Here is a 19,095-nt window from a genome sequence, read left to right as displayed (position 1 = left end):
CATTTCCATCAAATATGATGAAAAATTTAAAACTACATCGTTTTGGCAATGGTAAGTTACCAAAATGCCATTTTTTGGAAAAAAAATATCATATTAAAACAAGCAAGCAAAACGGAGGGGTAGCTCAATCGGCAGTGGACCACGCCTAATGAAGCGGAGGTCACTAGTTCGAATCCCTCCTCCCCCTTCTCTTGTGTGGACATGTCAAAAAAAAAAAAAAAAAAAAAAAACGGCGCCGTTTTGCTTGAAATTAGGGTTTCCTTACACTTACCAAAATGATGCCACTTTGGTAAGTGTTAGGAATTAAAAGAAAAAACCCTAAACCCCACGTAGGTGACCCACGAAAAAACCCCCAACCCCAGTTTATCTTTCTCCCCAAAACCGCCGGCCACCACGTTGTCTATCTCCGACAGCCTGTAAATCTTACCCATAACTTAATCTTTTTATTGTATTTCATGGTATAGCTGTCGGATCGGTGTTGTTTATCTACAAACGTGATTTTTTTGTTTGATTTCTACAATGGGTAAGAATTTTTCGGTGGCGCTTCGTAGCTAGTGGATGGTGTGGCCGGCGGTGATAGATGGTGGTGGCAGGGGCAGTCGTTTTGAGAGAAAGAGAGAGAGGGGCATTGCGTTTTTTTCACTTGAGGGAGAAGGTTGCCGAAGATAGAACGATGTGGTGGTCGGCGGTTTGGGGGAGAGAGATAAACTGGGGTTGGGGGTTTTTTCTGCGTGGTGTCTAAGGTTTTTTCTTTTTATTCCTAACACTTATCAAAACGGCGCCGTTTTGGTAAGTGTAAGGAAACCCTAATTTCAAGCAAAACGGCGCCATTTAGCGTGCTTGTTTTAATATGATTTTTTTCTTTCTAAAAAGGCATTTTAGTAACTTACCATTGTCGAAACGACATAGTTTTGAATTTTCCATCATATTTGACAGTAATGACTAACGGAGTAGCCAAATTGCAACTGTTTGGTAGTTAGGGGGCTACTTTATCACTTTCTGAACATTAGGGGGCTAAAATGAAAACGGCTGGTAGTTTGGGGGGCTTTTTTATATTTTTCTCAAAAGGGCATTGTAGTAACTTACCCGTAACAAACGACGTCGTTTTGCAGTTTCCGTCCAAACTGACGGTTTTGACTAACGGAGTGGCCAAAATGCAATAATTTGGTAGTTTGAGGGGCTACTTTATCACTTTTGAAACATTAGGGGGCTAAATCGAAAACGGCTGGTAGTTTGTGGGGCTTTTTTATATTTTTCCCTAGTCTTAATTTTTTCTAATTGATATTTATTGTACATTTTTTTTTTTTTGAACTTAGATATTTATTGTACATTGATTCTATAGATCAAGCACAAAAATAATTAATTTACTAAAATTGATATGGTTCGATATTGGCCGTTTATTTCATATTTTAACGATTTGTCATTTGTGGTCTCCTCCATAATTATTATTTTTTTTTACAAAAAGTCGAGTTATTTATCAACAGGATACAAAGCTTATCCACCAAACAGGTTATTAAGCTTGTATTTTAGTCTTAATACAAGCTTTTAATAACCCGATTATAATATATATATCATCAAATTCTCTTTTCCGGATAACATGGTCAAAGGTAAACTGGGTACCCCGATATACCGACGCTATATTTGGTGCGTTTTTGATCACCAAACACCCAACATCGACATTATCTACTGAGAATTCAACACGTGGACTTTCCCAATGTCCTTTCTTTCAACGTGTGTTTTAATTTGGTCCAAAATTAAATGATTGTTTAAATTTTAAAAAGTATTACAGATAATACCCGTGGTAAAGCTCAAATATTGACAGAATAATTTTTTAAAATTTTGATGAAAAAGACCTAATTGTAGAAAATAAAAATTTAAAAACAAAATTGAATTCACTTGAAAATTAATCAATAAAATTGATTAAATACCCACATTTTAAAGGGTAGCATATATATATTTTTTTATTCAAAATGGTAGGTTGAGGAGACTAATTGTGATTATCTTATCTGAGCATGACTATAGTAGCATTTACGTGTTGGGAGCTGCACAAGAAGGGTGTAGATGATGAAAATCACATACGCTTTCTTAAGTTTAACTGAACCATAATCTGACCTAACCCCAATAAGGATATCATTACTTTGGCACCAACTTTGGTATCTCAAATCAGTCAATATTCGAATCTCCGGAATCTTTTCCAAGAACTAGTTTTTAATTACTAGTAGAAAAGAAAGACGGACAATATTCAATTATAGTCTTATAGACATGTATATAATAGTCTTTCTTTACTGGCGAGAAATTTCCTGGAAATGGGGGCGTCAAGTGGGAAACACGCACAACAAAACGGGTCAATGAGGTCACCGTCTAATCCGAACATGACGCAAGCCATATATACGTACGTTCCAGGCGAGGAATATAAAGTAATGTATTGATGACATTATAAATTTATAATACTATATAAAACTTTATATATTTCTTATCGTTTAGCCGACCGATAACTTTCTGTCTGTGTTGCATGTCAAATCTAGAGAACAAGTGTTGATAATTTAGAATATTATCTACTATTTGCTCTCTTTCCTTTTTATCGTAATCACATCTTACACGGACTCACGTGTCACGATTTGAATGGCCATGGAAAAAAAATAAAACATTCTGCCTCCGTTCAATTCATCATGATTCATGTCACATTCACGGTGCAGACAAGTGTAAGTGACAAAATGAGTTTGAATTGTAGCCGTTCTCAATAATTTAGTATTTAATGTCAATTTATGATATTTTATAATCTAATGACACTTATTGGAGGAGGGCGCGGCTACCCCGGTTTGGCAATTTTTTATACTAAATATGCTTTTTAAGATTTGTATTTGAGACGATTTTTTTTTTTTTTTTTTAAAAAAAAAATTGTATTAGAGACAAAACAAATTTTACTTTGGCCCTGGGCCATAAGAAAGCAGTCCAAATGTCTAATAATTTTTTTTGTTTGGCCCCGACCCATAAAAAAAAAAAAATTTAAGTTTGCATTAGGCCTCTTCTACATCATTAATTGGATTCCTCATATATATATATATATATATATATATTGCTCTTTGAGTAACATCATGCATCTATTTGTTAGTGAAAAGACAATGTATTGAATAAAAAATAAGGATAAATACAAAATTGATCTATGTGGTTGGTTTAATTTACAAATCACTTTATATGGTTTAAAAAATAATTTATAAGTCCCTAGGGTAGGCCAAAATAACATTTTACTCATTGAACTCATTTTCTGTTAAATGACTTAACGGAAACCGTTACATTGCCACGCCACACCCAATAAAAATAAGACACGTGTTATTTTTTTATTTATACTTTTAAAAAATAACAAATAAGTTTTTTCACGTCATTTTGATGTCTTAGCACACACTCCACGTCAAATTAAATAAACATAATCCCTCTATATCTCCTGTGCCACCGTCGTCTTCATCTTTCTTAACGATTCTTGCCGTTGTCGTCATATTCCGATGGGTGTGATCTTCGATTTGTAAGTTACTCTGAGACTTTAGGCATATGCGTTTTGGAATTAGTGCATTTTTTAGCAGTCTTTTTATGAAAATTCGGATTTATTTTTGGGTATTGAAGCATCTTAAAAAATTGTTTCTGGGCATCGGAAACAATCTATTCCTTTAAATATTGAATGGATATTAATAAATATTTAAAATATATTAAGATCAAATATTTTATTTATTTTTATTAATATTGAATGGATATTAATAAATCAGCAAGTTTAATTTACTCCATTTTCTGATTACGTTTCAAAATCCTCAGAAAAATGTAACACGTAGGAAGTATACACGTGGAGACAGGACGATGCCACGTTATGTGCCGGTGATCCACGTGTTCAACACCTACAATAGGTCTGCATGCAACCGCTGCACCCATAGTCCTATTAATTTACGAAAATATTCTTGATTCCGATCTGTAGTAAAACCCAAACGAGGGCAAAACCGGATTTACACCTAATCAGAGAAACTCTTCATACTGTCTCGTTGCTCGCGTCCAGGCCAAGATCGCAAGAGCACTAGCAAGCTGTGGAGGATGATGATAAGGCAAGGCCCGACTCTAACATGCGCGGTGGTTGTGGCAGTCCTAACCTGCGCTCTAACCCTCTCTGTAGATCTCGATGGCACGGAGACCCCACAAAACCCAAACATATTCCAAGTCACGGACAATATTGATTTGCTGGGCACCGAGAGGAAGTTCAAGGTTTTCATGGAGAAGTACGAGAAGAGATATGGTACGAGAGAGGAGTACCTGCACCGCCTTGGGATATTCGCCAGGAACATGGTGAGAGCCGCCCAGCACCAGGCGCTCGACCCCACCGCAGTCCACGGTGTCACGCCCTTCTCCGACCTCTCCGAGGAGGAGTTCGAGCGGCTCTACACCGGCGTCAGAGGTGGGCCTAGGAATCGCGTGGATGTCGGGGTTAAGGAAACTGCACCATTTCTGAAGGAGGAGGTGGTTGCTGGCTTGCCCGACAGCTTTGATTGGCGGGAGAAAGGAGCTGTTACTGAGGTTAAGATGCAGGTGAAACTTATTTGTTAATTAAACCATTAATTAATTATTATCTCACATATATACAATTACAAATAATTTTTATTTATTTATTTATTATTGTTTTTTTTATGTTACTATGTTATCAAGAGCTTTATTTTCATATTTAAATATAAACGGATCGAGTTTGAAATTATTGAGTTAATTAATAGAGACTTATTGAGAGTTCAAATAATTACTATGATTTTGAAATAGACAATATTGATTGATACAACTAAATATTAAAAAGGTTTAATTTGAAATTAAGATTTTATTCATTTCCGTTAAATATTTTATTTTTCTTCTCTATTTGGTCAGAAAGGTTCCATTAACTCAAAACACAAAAAAATCCTAAAAAATAAAAAATAATTTTTAGTTTTTGACATATCAAAACATTAATTAAAAAAAAAAAAAACTAACAAGCAGTATCAATTATCAAACATCGGGCAGTCGTTTGGGCCGGGCTCAGTTTTTTAGAGCAAGGTTAATTAGTCCATATCAACGACCCGACCCTTTGTGCGGGGATGGGCTGACCCAAGATTCAAATTTGGAGTAACTTCTTACGACATGAGAGGCTAATGTGTTTGAGGAGCTTAATGGTACGTTTAACATTGAAAAAGTCAAGATTTGGTATAACATTCAGAAAGTTGGGATTTGGTAAAAAAAATTTGAAAACGCTTTCAAAGATCCTACAAGATAAAAAATTGGACAAAACACACTTTTGTTAATAAGCTTTTGAAAAAAAAAAATTGAAAACTTTATTTCTCGAATTCGAAATTATATGCATATTTTTGTTGATGCAGGGTGTCTGCGGATCATGCTGGGCTTTCAGCACCACAGGAGCCGTTGAAGGAGCCAATTTCATAGCCACAGGGAAACTTCTCAATCTCAGTGAACAACAGCTTGTTGATTGCGATCACGCAGTTAGTAAAACAACAATTAAATTTATCTGCCAAAATTTTTAAAAAAATTATAGTAAAATTAAGCTCTAGCATTTTTCTCTATGATCAGTGCGATGCGACGGACAAGACTGAATGCGACAATGGATGCCACGGAGGGCTCATGACAAGTGCATACAAATATTTGATGGAGGCAGGAGGATTAGAGGAGGAGAGCTCATATCCCTACACAGGGATACAGGGTGAATGCATGTTTAAGCCGGAGAAAGTTGCCGTCAAAGTCGCCAATTTCACCAACATTCCGGTCGACGAGAATCAAATTGCAGCATATTTAGTCAACCACGGCCCTCTTGCAGGTACATCTTTCATGCATTTTGCATAAATTTTTACGTACACCCATTATCTCATTTGCCAGCCAACCAACAAAGCTTATGATGTTTGAAATTCAGTTGGGTTGAATGCGGTGTTCATGCAAACGTACATCGGCGGCGTGTCGTGCCCATTCATCTGCGGGAAGAAATGGGTGAATCACGGCGTGTTGCTGGTGGGATATGGTGCAAAGGGCTTCTCCATTCTTAGATTCGGGTACAAGCCGTATTGGATCATCAAGAATTCGTGGGGGAAGCGATGGGGCGAAAAGGGATATTACCACCTCTGCCGGGGGCGAGGCATGTGCGGCATGAACACGATGGTCTCTGCAGTTGTGACTCGAGCCTCCTAAGTCCTAAGCACAAGTTTTCTTCTGACAAAACTATAAACATGGTGTAATGTGGAACTGTACTATACAGTTTTTGGATTCTGCTTCTCTGGAATTATACCTTGATGAATCAAAACCAATAAATTTGTGTATGCCTCTTTGTATTGAGTGGGTCATTCTAGCAGAAAATGAAGGTTAAATAAAACTCATGGATTTGAAATAAAATAAAATAAAAATAAGGAATCCGACCTGCCGGATTCGAACCAGCGACCTAAGGATACCATCAGGATAAACCCACTACAGTCCTCCGCTCTACCAACTGAGCTAAGGTCGGTTTGCTGTATTTGATTGATATTTTATAAGTATTGGTTTTGTATACAGACCAAATCTGACATTATTGACCCATTACATAGAATATACTTACCCCTTCCTTTTTTTTTTTCCTTCCATCAAGCGCCTACCAAGCTTGAAAATCATGTTGTGCAAATTCTACAAATGGATAGTGAGATTTATGTTATTAGGCTACCTAAACAATGCTTGATATGCATCTTAAGTTGTTTAGAGCAAATGACCGATACAATTTTTCCTCTTAAATTGTTTGAATTTATATAAGGCAATCCTTATTCTGTGTTAATGTATCACAAAAAGGAGAGATCAAAGTTTGGTTTGTTTCGACTTAAAATGTTTTTCATTCAAATTTTTTGGTGTTGAGATCATATGGAAAAGTTAGGGATGGTGGACAATGGTTAGTGACCTTTGATAGCAGAAAATGTTGGTGACTTCCAGAGAACTTGTGTGCGCCGTTGGTGGCGAATTTTGGTGAACTGCGGTGATAGTGGAGTATGAACGACAAGAGAATATGCATGTAAGAGCGAGAACTTCAAACTCGAAAAATAATTTACAATTTTTTAAAAAAAAACTATTCTATGAAAATTAAATAATTTTTTTTTTTTTCAACCAAAAATATTTTTGGTTTGGATACGATTTTCAATCATACAAAATATATATAAAAAAAAATCCAAAAAATATTTTAGGACAAAAAATAAAATTCCCAATTAGCCCGTTCCTACAGAGATCATGTGGCGTAAACGATGACAGCTGAGTGCTGACATCACGTTCGATTTATACATCTCGTAGTAGGTGGAGGGTATTCCTGTCATTCAGCTGATCTGACACCTACCCTATTTATCCAAAACCAAAAACACATCCACGTGAAGAACAGTGTGGTTCAGAACACTGTGGAAAACATTAAGCAAAGGAAACAAGACCGCGAACAAAACAAGAAACATACGAAAGAGAAAATGTCTTTCTAAACCTTTACACCCAAAACCATTTATCAGAAATCTGTCATATTCTATCTCTGTCTCTTTCTCTGCATCAATATCTGCAGCACAAAAACTCCCGTAATATGTGCACGACAAGGTATGGCCTAACTTTTTTGACAATTTCTTTTCGTTATTTGTTTCTATTTTTGATTTGTTTCTTAACTAGTAGAAGGATTATGTGTAAATCTAATATGGGTTCGTTTGATATATAACTATTATGGTCGAATGACTCGAATGCATTGCGAAAGTTGGAAAGAAAAACCATGGGTTTTGGGTTATTTTTTTGAAATTTTCCTTTGTGTTTTGTTTTTGGTTGGATCTATGGTGTGTAATCGTTGTATTTTTCCATTATTTTTTTTTTCTTGCAGAAGTTGTGGCCTTTCACTCAATTTATTTTTAGCAACACCAATCAAATAAAATTATCTAGAAATTGAGATTTTGAGATTCAAGATTACTGAATCAATTTGGTGACCGGGCGAAGATTTATTTATGTTTGGGTCTTGGGAGCAGATGAGTTCTTTGCTCTTCTAATTCTTCCATTTATTTTGTAAACCATGTTTGTCATTATGAATAAGGAATTACATAGAATATTTAGCTCAGAGATACATGGGTACTGTTTAACAGTCTCCTTTGGGGAGAGGGGGGAGAGGGGGGAGAGGTAATTTATTTGGTTTTCATATGATATGGGTTTAAATTTGTTGAGTATTCAGGTCTATGTTGAACAAGAGATGATTCCCAAGCTCTTTTATTGGGCATAGATTTGGGAAGTAGTTAAAGGTTTAGCTTTGGAATAAATTGTGTAATGCGAAACAAGGAAATGAGTTTTGCAGTTGAATGTGCTGACGTTTGATAGAAGATATAAAGCATCAAAGTTGATGCTCGCATTTTTGGAAGCTCAGATAATGGAGGAGACAGCATGCAAATTGAATGTTGAAACTGTTTGGAGTTGGCTCGTTGTAAGGTTATTAGGTGTCTATCCTTAGCAAGTAGTGGAACTTGACTGGACTATGAACAGTGGTGAGGGCTTCTGTATAAAACAAAGTCATATTTAGATTGCCTTGTGAAGATGCATTGGTATCCTGGATATTCATCCGCCACAGTCATTTTCATCATCTATTTGGAATTTAGATGAAAACCAGATTATAAGTTGCAGGGATACCTGATTCAATGGAAGTTCTTATTGAAAGGAGAGATCGATTTCAAGTACAGTAAATGAAGAGGGAAAACAAATGAAACTTTGCGAAATAATATCCTTCAAAGAGTAGAGTGCCATCAACACTTTCCCATGACAAATGAAAGCGTAGAAAAAGAAAAGTTGCTGGCATTGGCAATTCGGTTCTTTTTAAGGGTGTAGGGGGATTAAAATTCTTGGGAGTTTGCTATTAAATTGCACGCATTAAGGGGAAATTATAGATAGATGATTGATATGCAAAATTGAATCAGATACGTGTAGTATAAATGGGCTGTAAACTAATGCATATAGCTTTCATGTTAAGATGCTCCGTTTTGTTTTCTTTCATTGTTTCTTTCCTTTGCATGTCTATAGCACCGAAGAGCTGCTTTATGCTGATCAGTAGCTGTTTTGGTTCTACATGATCATCTGTTGATAGAACCTTAGGATGGCTTCTGTAAAGGAACTCTTGTTAACAACCCTTGTGTCATTACAGTATGGAATGGTCGTTCAGTTCAGGGACAACAGAGGTCAATACTGGAAGTCTCTGTTGCAACGGGAAGCAACCTTTGGAACATTCTTTATCTACTGATAGAGAAAAACAGCCCACAGAAAAAGATTTGAACTCTTCCGTTTTTGTCAATCATGGTAAGTCTCTTGATTTAGGTGATTTGTGCTGAATAACGGGTTTGTAAGCACAAGGTAGTATCATATTTTTCTGTTTCTTTTTCTTTTCAACTCTTTTTGGTTGTTATTGTAACCCATGCTTCAAACATTGTTCTCTGAAGAATATTCGGGCTGACTGTAATGTACAGCTGCAATTGCTTGGCAAGAGAGCAGAAGAAAGTGGGTGGGGGATCAATCTCGACGACCAAAAAGAAAGGCAAAGGATCCAATTTTAAGGTATACACTTTTTCCAAAGCTTCTTATATACAATGGGATAAGTTGTTCTCGGAAATTCTATAGTTTTTATACAATCCATGTGCTTGGAATCATATTACTTTTAAAGAAAATGGTCATTTAGATCATCAAGCAAATGCTGTAGTTAGGCATGAAAAAAGAAGCATTGAAATCCTACTGAGATTTGACCCATGTCGGTAACTTAAGTGGCAGCACATGTGTTCTGGCTGCTGCATTTATCAGCAGATGTAAGTGTGAATGTGGTTGGTTATTATAGATTAGATTTCTTTGCAGCCCCACTCTAGACAGCCTGTATAATTCTGAACTAAAATCTATGTGGACTTGCCAATTCAAAAGAACTTATTTGGTCTTACTTCTCAGAAGCACAGGTTTCAGCTTCATTATCAGGCCTAGTCTCATAAAAAGAGGATACTGTTGTAGATTAGAAAGAAAAAAAGAAACGATTGCTGACATACCTTCAAGAAAACATAAATTTGTACAGATATGTGTATACACAAACATGTCAATATATATTTGCAATTGGTTTGTTGTTGTATTATAATATTCTTGGCTATCACGGGGTTTGTCCCATGTTCTTTTGTAGCTGCTCACTAATGATTGAAAGATGAATGCAAAATTTCTTATTGCAGCTGGTCCATGGCATATGAAGATCTGCTCTCGACTAATGAGCCTTTCTCTGAGCCAATTTCTTTACCTGTAAGCTTCTTCATACACACAATGCATGCAAGTCTTCTTGTACCAAACATTTGTTTACTTATAATAGTAGCACAGGGTGCTTGATCAGATCTCTGCACAGGCACATGTGCGCACATGTGTGTGAGAGAGAGAGAGAGAGAGTGTCTCGGATTTGAAGCTTGAGAGAGTAGAATAGTAGAACCACTCATATCATTGTTTGTAACTTTTTCTACATAGATCAAGATATTCACATTTTTTGTCTTTAAAATGATTATGTGTTGCTCATTTCTCTCATTCTCATTCTCTCTCTCTCTCTCTCTCTCTAAGCTTGTATGTGTTGCTTGTATAGGATAACCAGTTCACTAGTTCACAGTGTCATATTATGTCTTTTGTGTGGGTTGGAACTTGCCCGACAAGGAATTTCGCTACCTTAGAACTGTTATAGTTATGGCTGCCGTTTACCAAGGCTTCAGTCACTGACTTCCTTGTCATCAGGTCACCAATTTCCTTAACCTTCCGGCACTGGGCAGGCGTCAGCTCCCACTACATGGTCTTACGACTTTGCGGAGACCTGTGGTTTTGGTACATAGTCGCCCGGGCCTGGTCATTGTGACCTCCTTTGTAATGAGGCACCCCCTCTCCCGAAGTTATGGGGCTATTTTGATATTTTATCACTTTTTTACTTTAGTTTGTGATGATCTCTCCATGCTAGAGTATGTTTTTATTTGTTATGGAAAAGAAATGAAAGGTGCTTCTATGCGTTATGGATTTTTAATGATATGGAAAACTGAAAAAAAGCATCTAAACACACCCAAACTAGTTTGTTAGAATATAGGGTAAATATTAGAGAAATGATAAAAATCATTATCCTTCCCATCTTTCACCCATCTCCGTATAATGAATTGGTGAATCTACCATTTAATTCGTGTGAGACCCACATGAGTCCACAAATCCAATGGTGGATCTATTGGATTTGCAAAAAGAGATGATTGAAAGATAGTTGAGAGAATGATGTGTAATATGCTTCTAAATATTATATCTTTTCTGTACATTGGTATCAAAATATTTTTTATTTAAGGATTGGTTGTAATAAAATCTTTGGATTGTAATCAAATCTCGGGAATTTGATTACCATACTTGTATCCACTCACTACCCTATAAATATGGACTTTTGTATTGTAAACAATCAAGTCAACGAAAGCACAATGTAGCCCTATATTCTAACATAGTTGAATAAATTTTGGAAGTAATAGATTATAGTTACAATTTGGGACAGGTTATGTCTGGAGTGTTTTTATAACTGCCACTTTTAATCTTGCTCCTAAGATTTTGAAAGATCTCATGTGGATCTGGTTGGTTGGTGGTTTGTGCAGGAGATGGTGGATTTCTTAGTTGATATTTGGCATGACGAAGGCCTTTTCGATTAGATAGCTAATGATAATCTTTGAGTAGTAGGATGGAGACTGATGGTGGATAGCACAGTTGAACCCTTGACAGCCTGTTACACAGTCTAATTTCTTGTAGTTGATTCTTCCATTTATTGAAGGATGAGAAGCCTTCAATGTACTCAAAATTAACAACAGTGATATAGTCAGGTTATCATTATCACTCCGTTTTTTTTTCTTCCCTTGGGATCCTTGAGATTTACAAGAGTTCACATTTTGTTGAACGGTATAGCTCTCATTTGTTGTAAGATATTGATGTATCTCATTCAGCTTTAACTTATGAATACCCTTGAAAGCAACTGTAATTGTATTTGTTGCTTCTCTGGCATCTTCAGGAAAGACTGTTACTCTCCTTTTGTCTTTGTGGCCTTGGTGTCCTAATTTTGTTTAGATTCATAATTTGTTCTGAGTCATTTTCTTCCAAAAAAAAAAAAGTGCCTTGTGATTCTTCTGTTAACTGCTTATTTCATTGTCTTCTTATTCTTTACCATCAGTCTACATATTTTCAACACTTTTAAATGATGTTAAGTGACTTCAATTTTTTCTCTGATGCCACTTGCAAGGGAATTTAGATCTGTCCGGCCCTACCTGCTTGTGCAGTCTCTCAAACAGGTGGGGCTTGGGCTATCCGGAGGCGGCCTGAGCAAAATGGGGCTCAGACGGCCCCTCACATGAAGCTGCATTATTATAATGCAATATGGTAACCGATTGCACTGCCCTGATCACTCACAAGGAATCTGTATCGTAAATTCTGATGGATGGTAACTAGAAGTCCAAAAGCCTGCAGGCTTCCTAAAAATAAGAGTTAGGCATATTTTGGTCGAGCATTTAGTACCATATGTTTTAACCTTTAAAAGCATAAGTGCTTATAAGTTTTTTTTTGCCTTTTGCATATCCCCTTGATCTACTGTTTACTTTTAGAGTGACTATTTTTTTGATTTAGGGTTGGATTTGGGTTGGACAATGTCTTGGATCAATATATGTCATGCTGATTATTTTAATGGAAATGGTATTGCAATTTCACATTTTTTTTTTTTCTCCTATGCCGTTTACTCTGAATTTCATCCTGTGGGAGTCTCCTCTCCGGTTCACTTGGATCTTGATCCCTAGTATGAAAGCAACAAATTTGGATTTAGTACTCATTAAGGGTTACCATCAACGTATATATGAAATTTTCCAACATGGTATAAAGTATAAAATATATGTATATTATTATTATTATTTTTTTTCTGGTCAAATGATATAAAGAAACAAAACAAAAAACAAGAAGGAAGAATAGGCATTGCAACAATGGGAGACAGAGATTATACGAGAATGTCCATTCTGACCGGTAGGTGTAGGTGTACCTCATCTTGCAAGTTTAGAGGAATGCTAGGTTTATAAACACATTTTACAAAAGAATTTTTACAAACTGATGTGATACAATATGATTGGATATGAGATAAATTCAAATTTCGAGAAATCCAATCATACTATTCAACATCAGTTTGTAAAAGTTTTTTTATAAAATGTATTTGTAAGCCTATCATTTTTCGCAAGGTTATGTACGATCCAATGTACACTCTTAAATAATAGACCTATGGTCCTATGGTCCTAAAGGGTCTAAATCCGGAAGCCAATGAGTAATGATTAATTATCAAATTCCGAAGTATGTTTCTTGATGGAAAATACTTTATTTTCTCTTTTGGCTCCTCACGTTCTTCTATTTTTTTAAATTACCATTGGATTTGTAAGGTCATATGGATCTCATACATCAGTCTTACTAATCTAATGATGATTTTAGAAAGTAGAAAAAGGAGAGAAGAATGAGGATAATATATGTAGCATTTCTTGAACAATATCAAAAGTTAATCTTTGTTTTACAATTTTAATGTCACATACATATAAATTTTTTTATTTGAATATATATAATGTCTAGATTTAGATTGTCAAACTTTTATATCCAAAACCAATCTCAAATTATATCTGAGTGAACAGAATAACTTATCCAAACACAATTTTTTTGGAATGGGTTATTTAAAAAATTAAATAAAATTAGTTGGACTATGAATTTATTTATTCTTAAAAACAACTTTTCATTGCAAAAACTACTTTTAGGAAAAAAGAGCAAAAAAACATCCGTGGCCGTCAAGGCAACCTTGCTTACGCATACAAGTCAAACTGCAAACGACATCGTATTGCCCAGCCACCATGACTAAACGCTTTATCATATTTTCCACAAAATAAAAAATTGACAGCAACTTTTCCTGGAAACCGAACTTGAAAATAAGAAGGTGCTTTGAGCCTAAGCAGAACATCATCTTCTGAAGTGTTCCTTAGTTTCTTCTGAATTTTCTTCCCCCTTTTTTTGTGAACTAGAAAGGCAGAGACAAGATGGACAAATTCAAGAGCATTTTGAAGCCCAAACCGAGCCCACAAGAGCAATTGAGAGATTGGCAGCGACGGCTCCGACAAGAATGTCGCAACATCGAGCGCCAAATCAGAGGCATGCTCTTTTTATTTTTTATTTTTTTATCTTTTGGGTTGGATTTCATTTAGGTGATGTAAATTGTGATTCTGTGTCATGGGTGCTCGAAGAACTTATAGATTGATGGGTCTGTCTGATCTGGCGTGTTTATTAATGAATTGTGGCTGAAACATAATCTTTTTTATTTCTTATATAATGGGTTTCAGGATCTGAGGTTTATAGTGATGGGGTTGTCCCATTTTGTATTTTGGTGATGATTTTTTTGTCTTAAAAAATAAAATCGTGGGTTTGTTTTGTTTAGATGTCCAGAGAGAGGAGAAGAACGTCCAAAAAGCAATTAGAGAGGCTGCCAAGAGAAATGACTTGGGCTCAGCAAAGGTATTACCAATTTTCTTATTATTGTTTCTGTTTTTATTTTGCTAGTATGGTTCAATTATTCATGTATTGTTAACATTTTCGATGTTATGGTTCTGTACCGTTTGCTTAAGATCATGCACAGAAGGAGGGATTTGTTAGATTATTCATGGATTCATATGTTTGATGTCCATTCAAACATTAGCGATCTTGTGGCTTATTTGGTTGTTCCTTAGTTCATACGGTTCCTCCATTCATCTTCTTTAAACTATTTGTTTGTTACAGCGGGTTATGCAGTTGAAAAGAAATGTAGTAGGTAAGTGGCTAAGATTTGATCTTATCATTGCAAGTGTATTGTGTGGCCCAGGATACGTGTGCCTGGTTCAGAAAGCTACCAGATTTATGTCCTTTAGTTTTCATCTTCTGGAATCATGTTCTTTGCCCACTTGAGTTTGTAAATGAGTATCATTGTGCTGTTATGGCCTTGATATTTAAGTTTCAATCAGGAATTGTAGCCTCATTCCAAGATTAATTTCATATAACATCTTCAATGTAAAATACTGATCTTTTTGCAAGAGTAATTTAAAGGAGTGATAGGGCATCAAAGCTCTCTTGCATGTTTGTCTAGATTAGACCATCATATGGGCATCTGACTTGGAGTCTAGTTTTAGCCACATTGGATACTTCGATCTGCTCCTTACATTGAATGACTACTACTGTTACCCTGTTGAACTGTCATCTCTTCCACATATTCTGTGTTCCAATCCTTATATGAGTTAAATTTTAGGCACTTGCAAAGGAAATTGTGATGTCAAGAAAGACTGTGAATCGCCTTCACGAGAATAAGGCCCAACTGAACTCAATATCAATGCACCTTGGAGAAAGTGTTGGTATGATGCTCCACATATATTCTTTATGATCTTCATGTGAACATGTGTATCATCTTGAGAAAAATAACACGTTACCTCGTCTTACATATCAACTTAATAAACCTCGTTTTTAACTGTCAACTTTCCATATTGGTCTCTTCTTTTTCTCTTTTCTTTTCTTTTCTTTTCGTTTCTTTTTTGAGGACTTGGATTAAACTTAATAATTCACGTGTCTTGCTCCAGATAATTGTAGGGCTTCAATGTTAAGTTTTCCAGAACGATAAAACTAATTCAATGATAGAACCTTAAATTTCCTTTTTCACGCTTAATTGACAAAGAAGATTTCAGAAAGCAAATTAGAAAGGAATACGAAAGAAAGAAATGTCGAGTTAAATGTACAAATGTACAAAATTATACTTGTGGTTGACAGGCCTATAAATTGAACATGGCAGGAAAGTCTGCCATTAAGTTTATTTGTATAATAGCTGCAAACAAATTAGTTTTGCTACCGCTTTATGGTTAAAGTCATTATTAGGCTTTTTAAAATTGACTTGACTTCCAAGCTGATGATAAGCAACTGCTATTTCTGTGAAGGGAGATTCTCGCTAATGATTTTTTCTCTAGGTAACCTATGAACTCAATTCATAAGTGAAATCAGTTATTCAACTCTTTTACCATCTTTCTATGGAAATTTGATATGGTCCTATTGAAAGCCTCGACCTATGTGTACTGGTCTGTTTTGATTATATCTACTCTGGGATTGTATTATGTTCTTATTTGACAGAGTTTTTGTTTTTTTTGTTCTTTTTATTTTTAAAGTTTATTGCCATGAAAAATCTGAAATATTTTGTAGTGACTGAATTTATTTTTGCTCCATGAAACTTGCAGCAATTGCCCGTACAGTTGGTCATTTGTCCAAGAGCGCAGATGTCATGAAAATTGTCAATAATCTCATGAAAGCCCCAGAAATGGCAACCACAATGCAAGAATTCAGCAAAGAAATGACCAAGGTAATATTGTCGCTTCACCTATGAACAACTATTTGTTCATTCTCTTTATTTGTAAGAAAATTACATGACTTTGTATCTTGTTATATTCTTTTGAAGTTCATTATTTCAGCATATCACTGTTTCTTTTTTGTTTTTCTCTGGGTGTGGTTTGGATGGCATGTTAGCATATCTTTGAATGCTCATAATCTTGTTGAGTGCTCAATGGGGCTTAACTAATATAGGGCTGTGCAAGCCATTGATTTTCCGACCTCTGACCCAGTTCTGACCCACTTGGGTCGGCTTGCGAGGGTAAGCAGAGGCGGCGTCAGATTTGGTTTTGGATTTCTGACAAAAGTTGGAGTCGGCATCGGAAACCCTTTCAGGTTTTCGACTTTTCCAGACCTGACTGGACTTTTATTTATTTATTATTATTTTTTATAAAAACTTATGTGTTATCAAAGTCCAAAACGGAATTGCTTTGAAGAAGTTATAAATTTGTTCGAAACCCTACTTGGCTGCTCCTGTACCTGTTCTCTCTCTCCCTCTTTGAGCTCTCTTGAATCTTCTCTGACGAAGACGAATCTGGACGAAGATGAAGAGACGATCTCTTTGTCTTTGACAGACGAAGACGATGATGTTGGCAAAGATGACAATGACAAAGACGAGCAGATCTTCGCTGTCTTTGTCTATCGAAGACACAGATCTTCTTTGTCTTTGTCGTCATCTTTGATCATGGCCCAACTCCTACTATTTGAATTGCCTCCGACTCTGACTTTTTCGGAGGTGTAGGCAGCACTGAAATCAACTCATACTATCCCACCCTTAAACTAATGTTGTTTGGAGTTACTATTGTTGGATATATAGTTTCCTGTCATTTGGCTGAGCTCATCTCTGTTCTATCCATTCAACGTATTGACCAAGAAACTTGAAATCATTTTTATTAGATGTGCGTCAGTCATCATCCAGCAAGTTCTGATTGTTTTCATTTTCTCATCGTTAATCTATAAAAACTGGTAAGAGTGTATGAAACATTGCTTTTCTTTCACTATTATGGAAAAAGAGGAGTCAAGACACCCTTTAAGTTGTCGGGTCTCTGTTTTTAGAGCCATGTCTGATATTTAGTGGCAGCAAGAGGCCCTTTGCATAACAATGTTTCAGAATATTCACTGCCTAGCACTAGTCTAGGTGTTTTTTCTAATGAATAATCTCATTTTTATCCTACAACTCTCTCATAATGCTAATGTGGCAGTTTCAATCAATATTTGGATTTTCTTTTTTTACATGAATAATCTAAGAGTTGGTTGGTACTGCCATGTTAGCATTATGGGATAAAAATGTGGTTTTTGGCTCTACTCTTTCTAAATACCAGCTTTTGCTAATGTAGAGCCTTCTTGGTTTTCTAGATGTAACACTTATTTCTAATTCAGGCAGGGGTTATTGAAGAGTTCGTGAATGATGCTGTTGACACGGCATTGGATTCGGAAGACATAGAGGAAGAAACTGAAGAAGAAGTTGATAAAGTGCTGACTGAAATAGCTGGTGAGACAGCTGCACAGCTTCCAGAAGCTGTCAGGAAGGAAAGGGTAAAGTTACCTGCTCAGAGAGCCAGCACTTCACAAGAAGTATGTAGAACTTTACTCCCTTCATAACTTCGCAATTATTATTATTTTAAAGAAACCAAGGAAATAATCTCCCTTTTGGATTTTCACAGGAAGAAGCTCTTGCAGAGGGTGCAGACGACGAGGAAGAGCTGGAAGAGTTGAGAGCGCGGCTTGCTAAAGTGAGATCGTAGGTTTTTGCAGTGTTATTATTGCCTAATCACTCAGAATTAGAGAAAAATTGAGTGTGTATAAAGTAGGGTTTAAGCCAATTGTTCTGTTTGAGATTGTAGGGCTTCAAACCCAGCATACCTCATTATGATTAAAGATAGTTCATAGCAAAGTCCGTGATATATGTATGCTCTCTAGTGTAATATGTCATGCCCTAAAGAAATACTAACAACTTTTTTTCTAATATAAATAAATCAGTTAAGTATTTACTATTCATGTGTATAGTTGATGATTTTTCTTTATTCTATAGCTTCGTGCTATGTTGTTGATGCTTCAAAGCAAGGGTATCAACTATTGGTTCTGCCAATGCCAGAGTGTTGGATTTGTTTTCTCCTTCGTTGTGCTTTTATGTTTATTTTTCCAAATCCTTGCGGACAAGGACAAGGGTATGTTTAGTGGAAATGGCTTTGTGAGTTGGATCTTGTCATGTGGTTGGAAAGTCCAGTTAGTTAAATTGGAAGAGTATTTTTGTCCTCTCAAAAAGTTAAAAAATAAAAATATTTTTTAAATATAACTAACTGAATACTCTCCCATTCATTTAAACCGGAAAGGATCCTATTTCATTTTTGCTCTACCGCCTTTCTCCCTCAATGAATGATACTCGTGCATTCTTTGGATGACATATCTGGGTTTCTCAAACCCATAACTAATCTACTTCTACTTCCAATGCGTTCGCCTCTTGCTGTCTCTGGCCTCCCCTCAAACCCTCACTCCTCTTCCCCTACACGTGGGCCTTATGCGCCTCTCTATTGTTCCCCCAAACCATTCGAGCTGCAGTCTTAGATTGATCGCTTTGTTATTATTTTTTGTTGTCTATATTTTCCCATGTTACAAGTGCCTCTCATTTTGCTATGGAGAAAAAATAAATTGATGTCCTTTGAGCTT

The 19,095-nt window shown here is 36.0% G+C and overlaps 3 protein-coding genes and 1 non-coding gene across 5 annotated transcripts; 3 read left to right on the top strand and 1 right to left on the bottom strand.

Moving 5' to 3' along the window:
- Nucleotides 1-3,972: 3,972 nt before the first annotated feature.
- On the top strand, nucleotides 3,973-6,348 carry LOC132187129 (Papain family cysteine protease). The gene is made up of 4 exons (XM_059601321.2): nucleotides 3,973-4,563; nucleotides 5,373-5,492; nucleotides 5,581-5,824; nucleotides 5,918-6,348. Exons 1-4 carry the CDS (start codon nucleotides 4,075-4,077, stop codon nucleotides 6,187-6,189), a joined length of 1,125 nt encoding a protein of 374 aa, XP_059457304.2. The 5' UTR covers nucleotides 3,973-4,074; the 3' UTR covers nucleotides 6,190-6,348.
- A 60-nt stretch (nucleotides 6,349-6,408) lies between these two features.
- TRNAY-GUA (transfer RNA tyrosine (anticodon GUA)) lies at nucleotides 6,409-6,499 on the bottom strand. The gene is given in 2 exon segments: nucleotides 6,409-6,444; nucleotides 6,463-6,499. It is a non-coding gene; the product is annotated as a tRNA-Tyr (tRNA).
- Nucleotides 6,500-7,398: 899 nt separating this feature from the next.
- On the top strand, nucleotides 7,399-12,058 carry LOC132187131 (uncharacterized). 2 transcript variants are annotated; one of them, XM_059601324.2, is made up of 5 exons: nucleotides 7,399-7,587; nucleotides 9,158-9,309; nucleotides 9,477-9,564; nucleotides 10,212-10,278; nucleotides 11,631-12,058. In XM_059601324.2, exons 1-5 carry the CDS (start codon nucleotides 7,574-7,576, stop codon nucleotides 11,682-11,684), a joined length of 375 nt encoding a protein of 124 aa, XP_059457307.2. In that variant the 5' UTR covers nucleotides 7,399-7,573; the 3' UTR covers nucleotides 11,685-12,058. The 2 variants fall into 2 exon arrangements, with proteins under 2 accessions (XP_059457307.2, XP_059457306.2); XM_059601323.2 differs by having other exon boundaries at nucleotides 10,753-12,058.
- A 1,876-nt stretch (nucleotides 12,059-13,934) lies between these two features.
- On the top strand, nucleotides 13,935-18,432 carry LOC132186227 (vacuolar protein sorting-associated protein 24 homolog 1). Its single transcript, XM_059600086.2, has 6 exons — nucleotides 13,935-14,187; nucleotides 14,471-14,547; nucleotides 15,311-15,413; nucleotides 16,281-16,402; nucleotides 17,809-18,003; nucleotides 18,093-18,432. The coding sequence occupies exons 1-6, from the start codon at nucleotides 14,076-14,078 to the stop codon at nucleotides 18,171-18,173; spliced, it is 690 nt and encodes a 229-aa protein (XP_059456069.1). The 5' UTR covers nucleotides 13,935-14,075; the 3' UTR covers nucleotides 18,174-18,432.
- Nucleotides 18,433-19,095: the final 663 nt, after the last annotated feature.

The sequence above is a fragment of the Corylus avellana genome, chromosome 6 (assembly GCF_965113065.1).
Source record: "Corylus avellana chromosome 6, dhCorAvel1.hap1.2, whole genome shotgun sequence".
Classification (NCBI taxonomy): domain Eukaryota; kingdom Viridiplantae; phylum Streptophyta; class Magnoliopsida; order Fagales; family Betulaceae; genus Corylus; species Corylus avellana.
Note: the sequence above shows the minus strand (reverse complement) of the source record. Positions and strands in the feature narration are given on the sequence as shown.

Coding starts and splice junctions, on each gene's coding strand:
- LOC132187129 (XM_059601321.2), top strand. CDS start 4,075: ATGATGATAAGGCAAGGCCCGACTCTAACATGCGCGGTGGTTGTGGCA. Junction 5,493..5,580: donor TTGTTGATTGCGATCACGCA/GTTAGTAAAACA, acceptor CTCTATGATCAG/TGCGATGCGACGGACAAGAC. Junction 5,825..5,917: donor CAACCACGGCCCTCTTGCAG/GTACATCTTTCA, acceptor TTTGAAATTCAG/TTGGGTTGAATGCGGTGTTC.
- LOC132187131 (XM_059601323.2), top strand. Junction 9,310..9,476: donor TTCCGTTTTTGTCAATCATG/GTAAGTCTCTTG, acceptor TGTAATGTACAG/CTGCAATTGCTTGGCAAGAG. Junction 9,565..10,211: donor GCAAAGGATCCAATTTTAAG/GTATACACTTTT, acceptor TTCTTATTGCAG/CTGGTCCATGGCATATGAAG.
- LOC132186227 (XM_059600086.2), top strand. CDS start 14,076: ATGGACAAATTCAAGAGCATTTTGAAGCCCAAACCGAGCCCACAAGAG. Junction 15,414..16,280: donor GCACCTTGGAGAAAGTGTTG/GTATGATGCTCC, acceptor TGAAACTTGCAG/CAATTGCCCGTACAGTTGGT. Junction 16,403..17,808: donor TCAGCAAAGAAATGACCAAG/GTAATATTGTCG, acceptor TTTCTAATTCAG/GCAGGGGTTATTGAAGAGTT.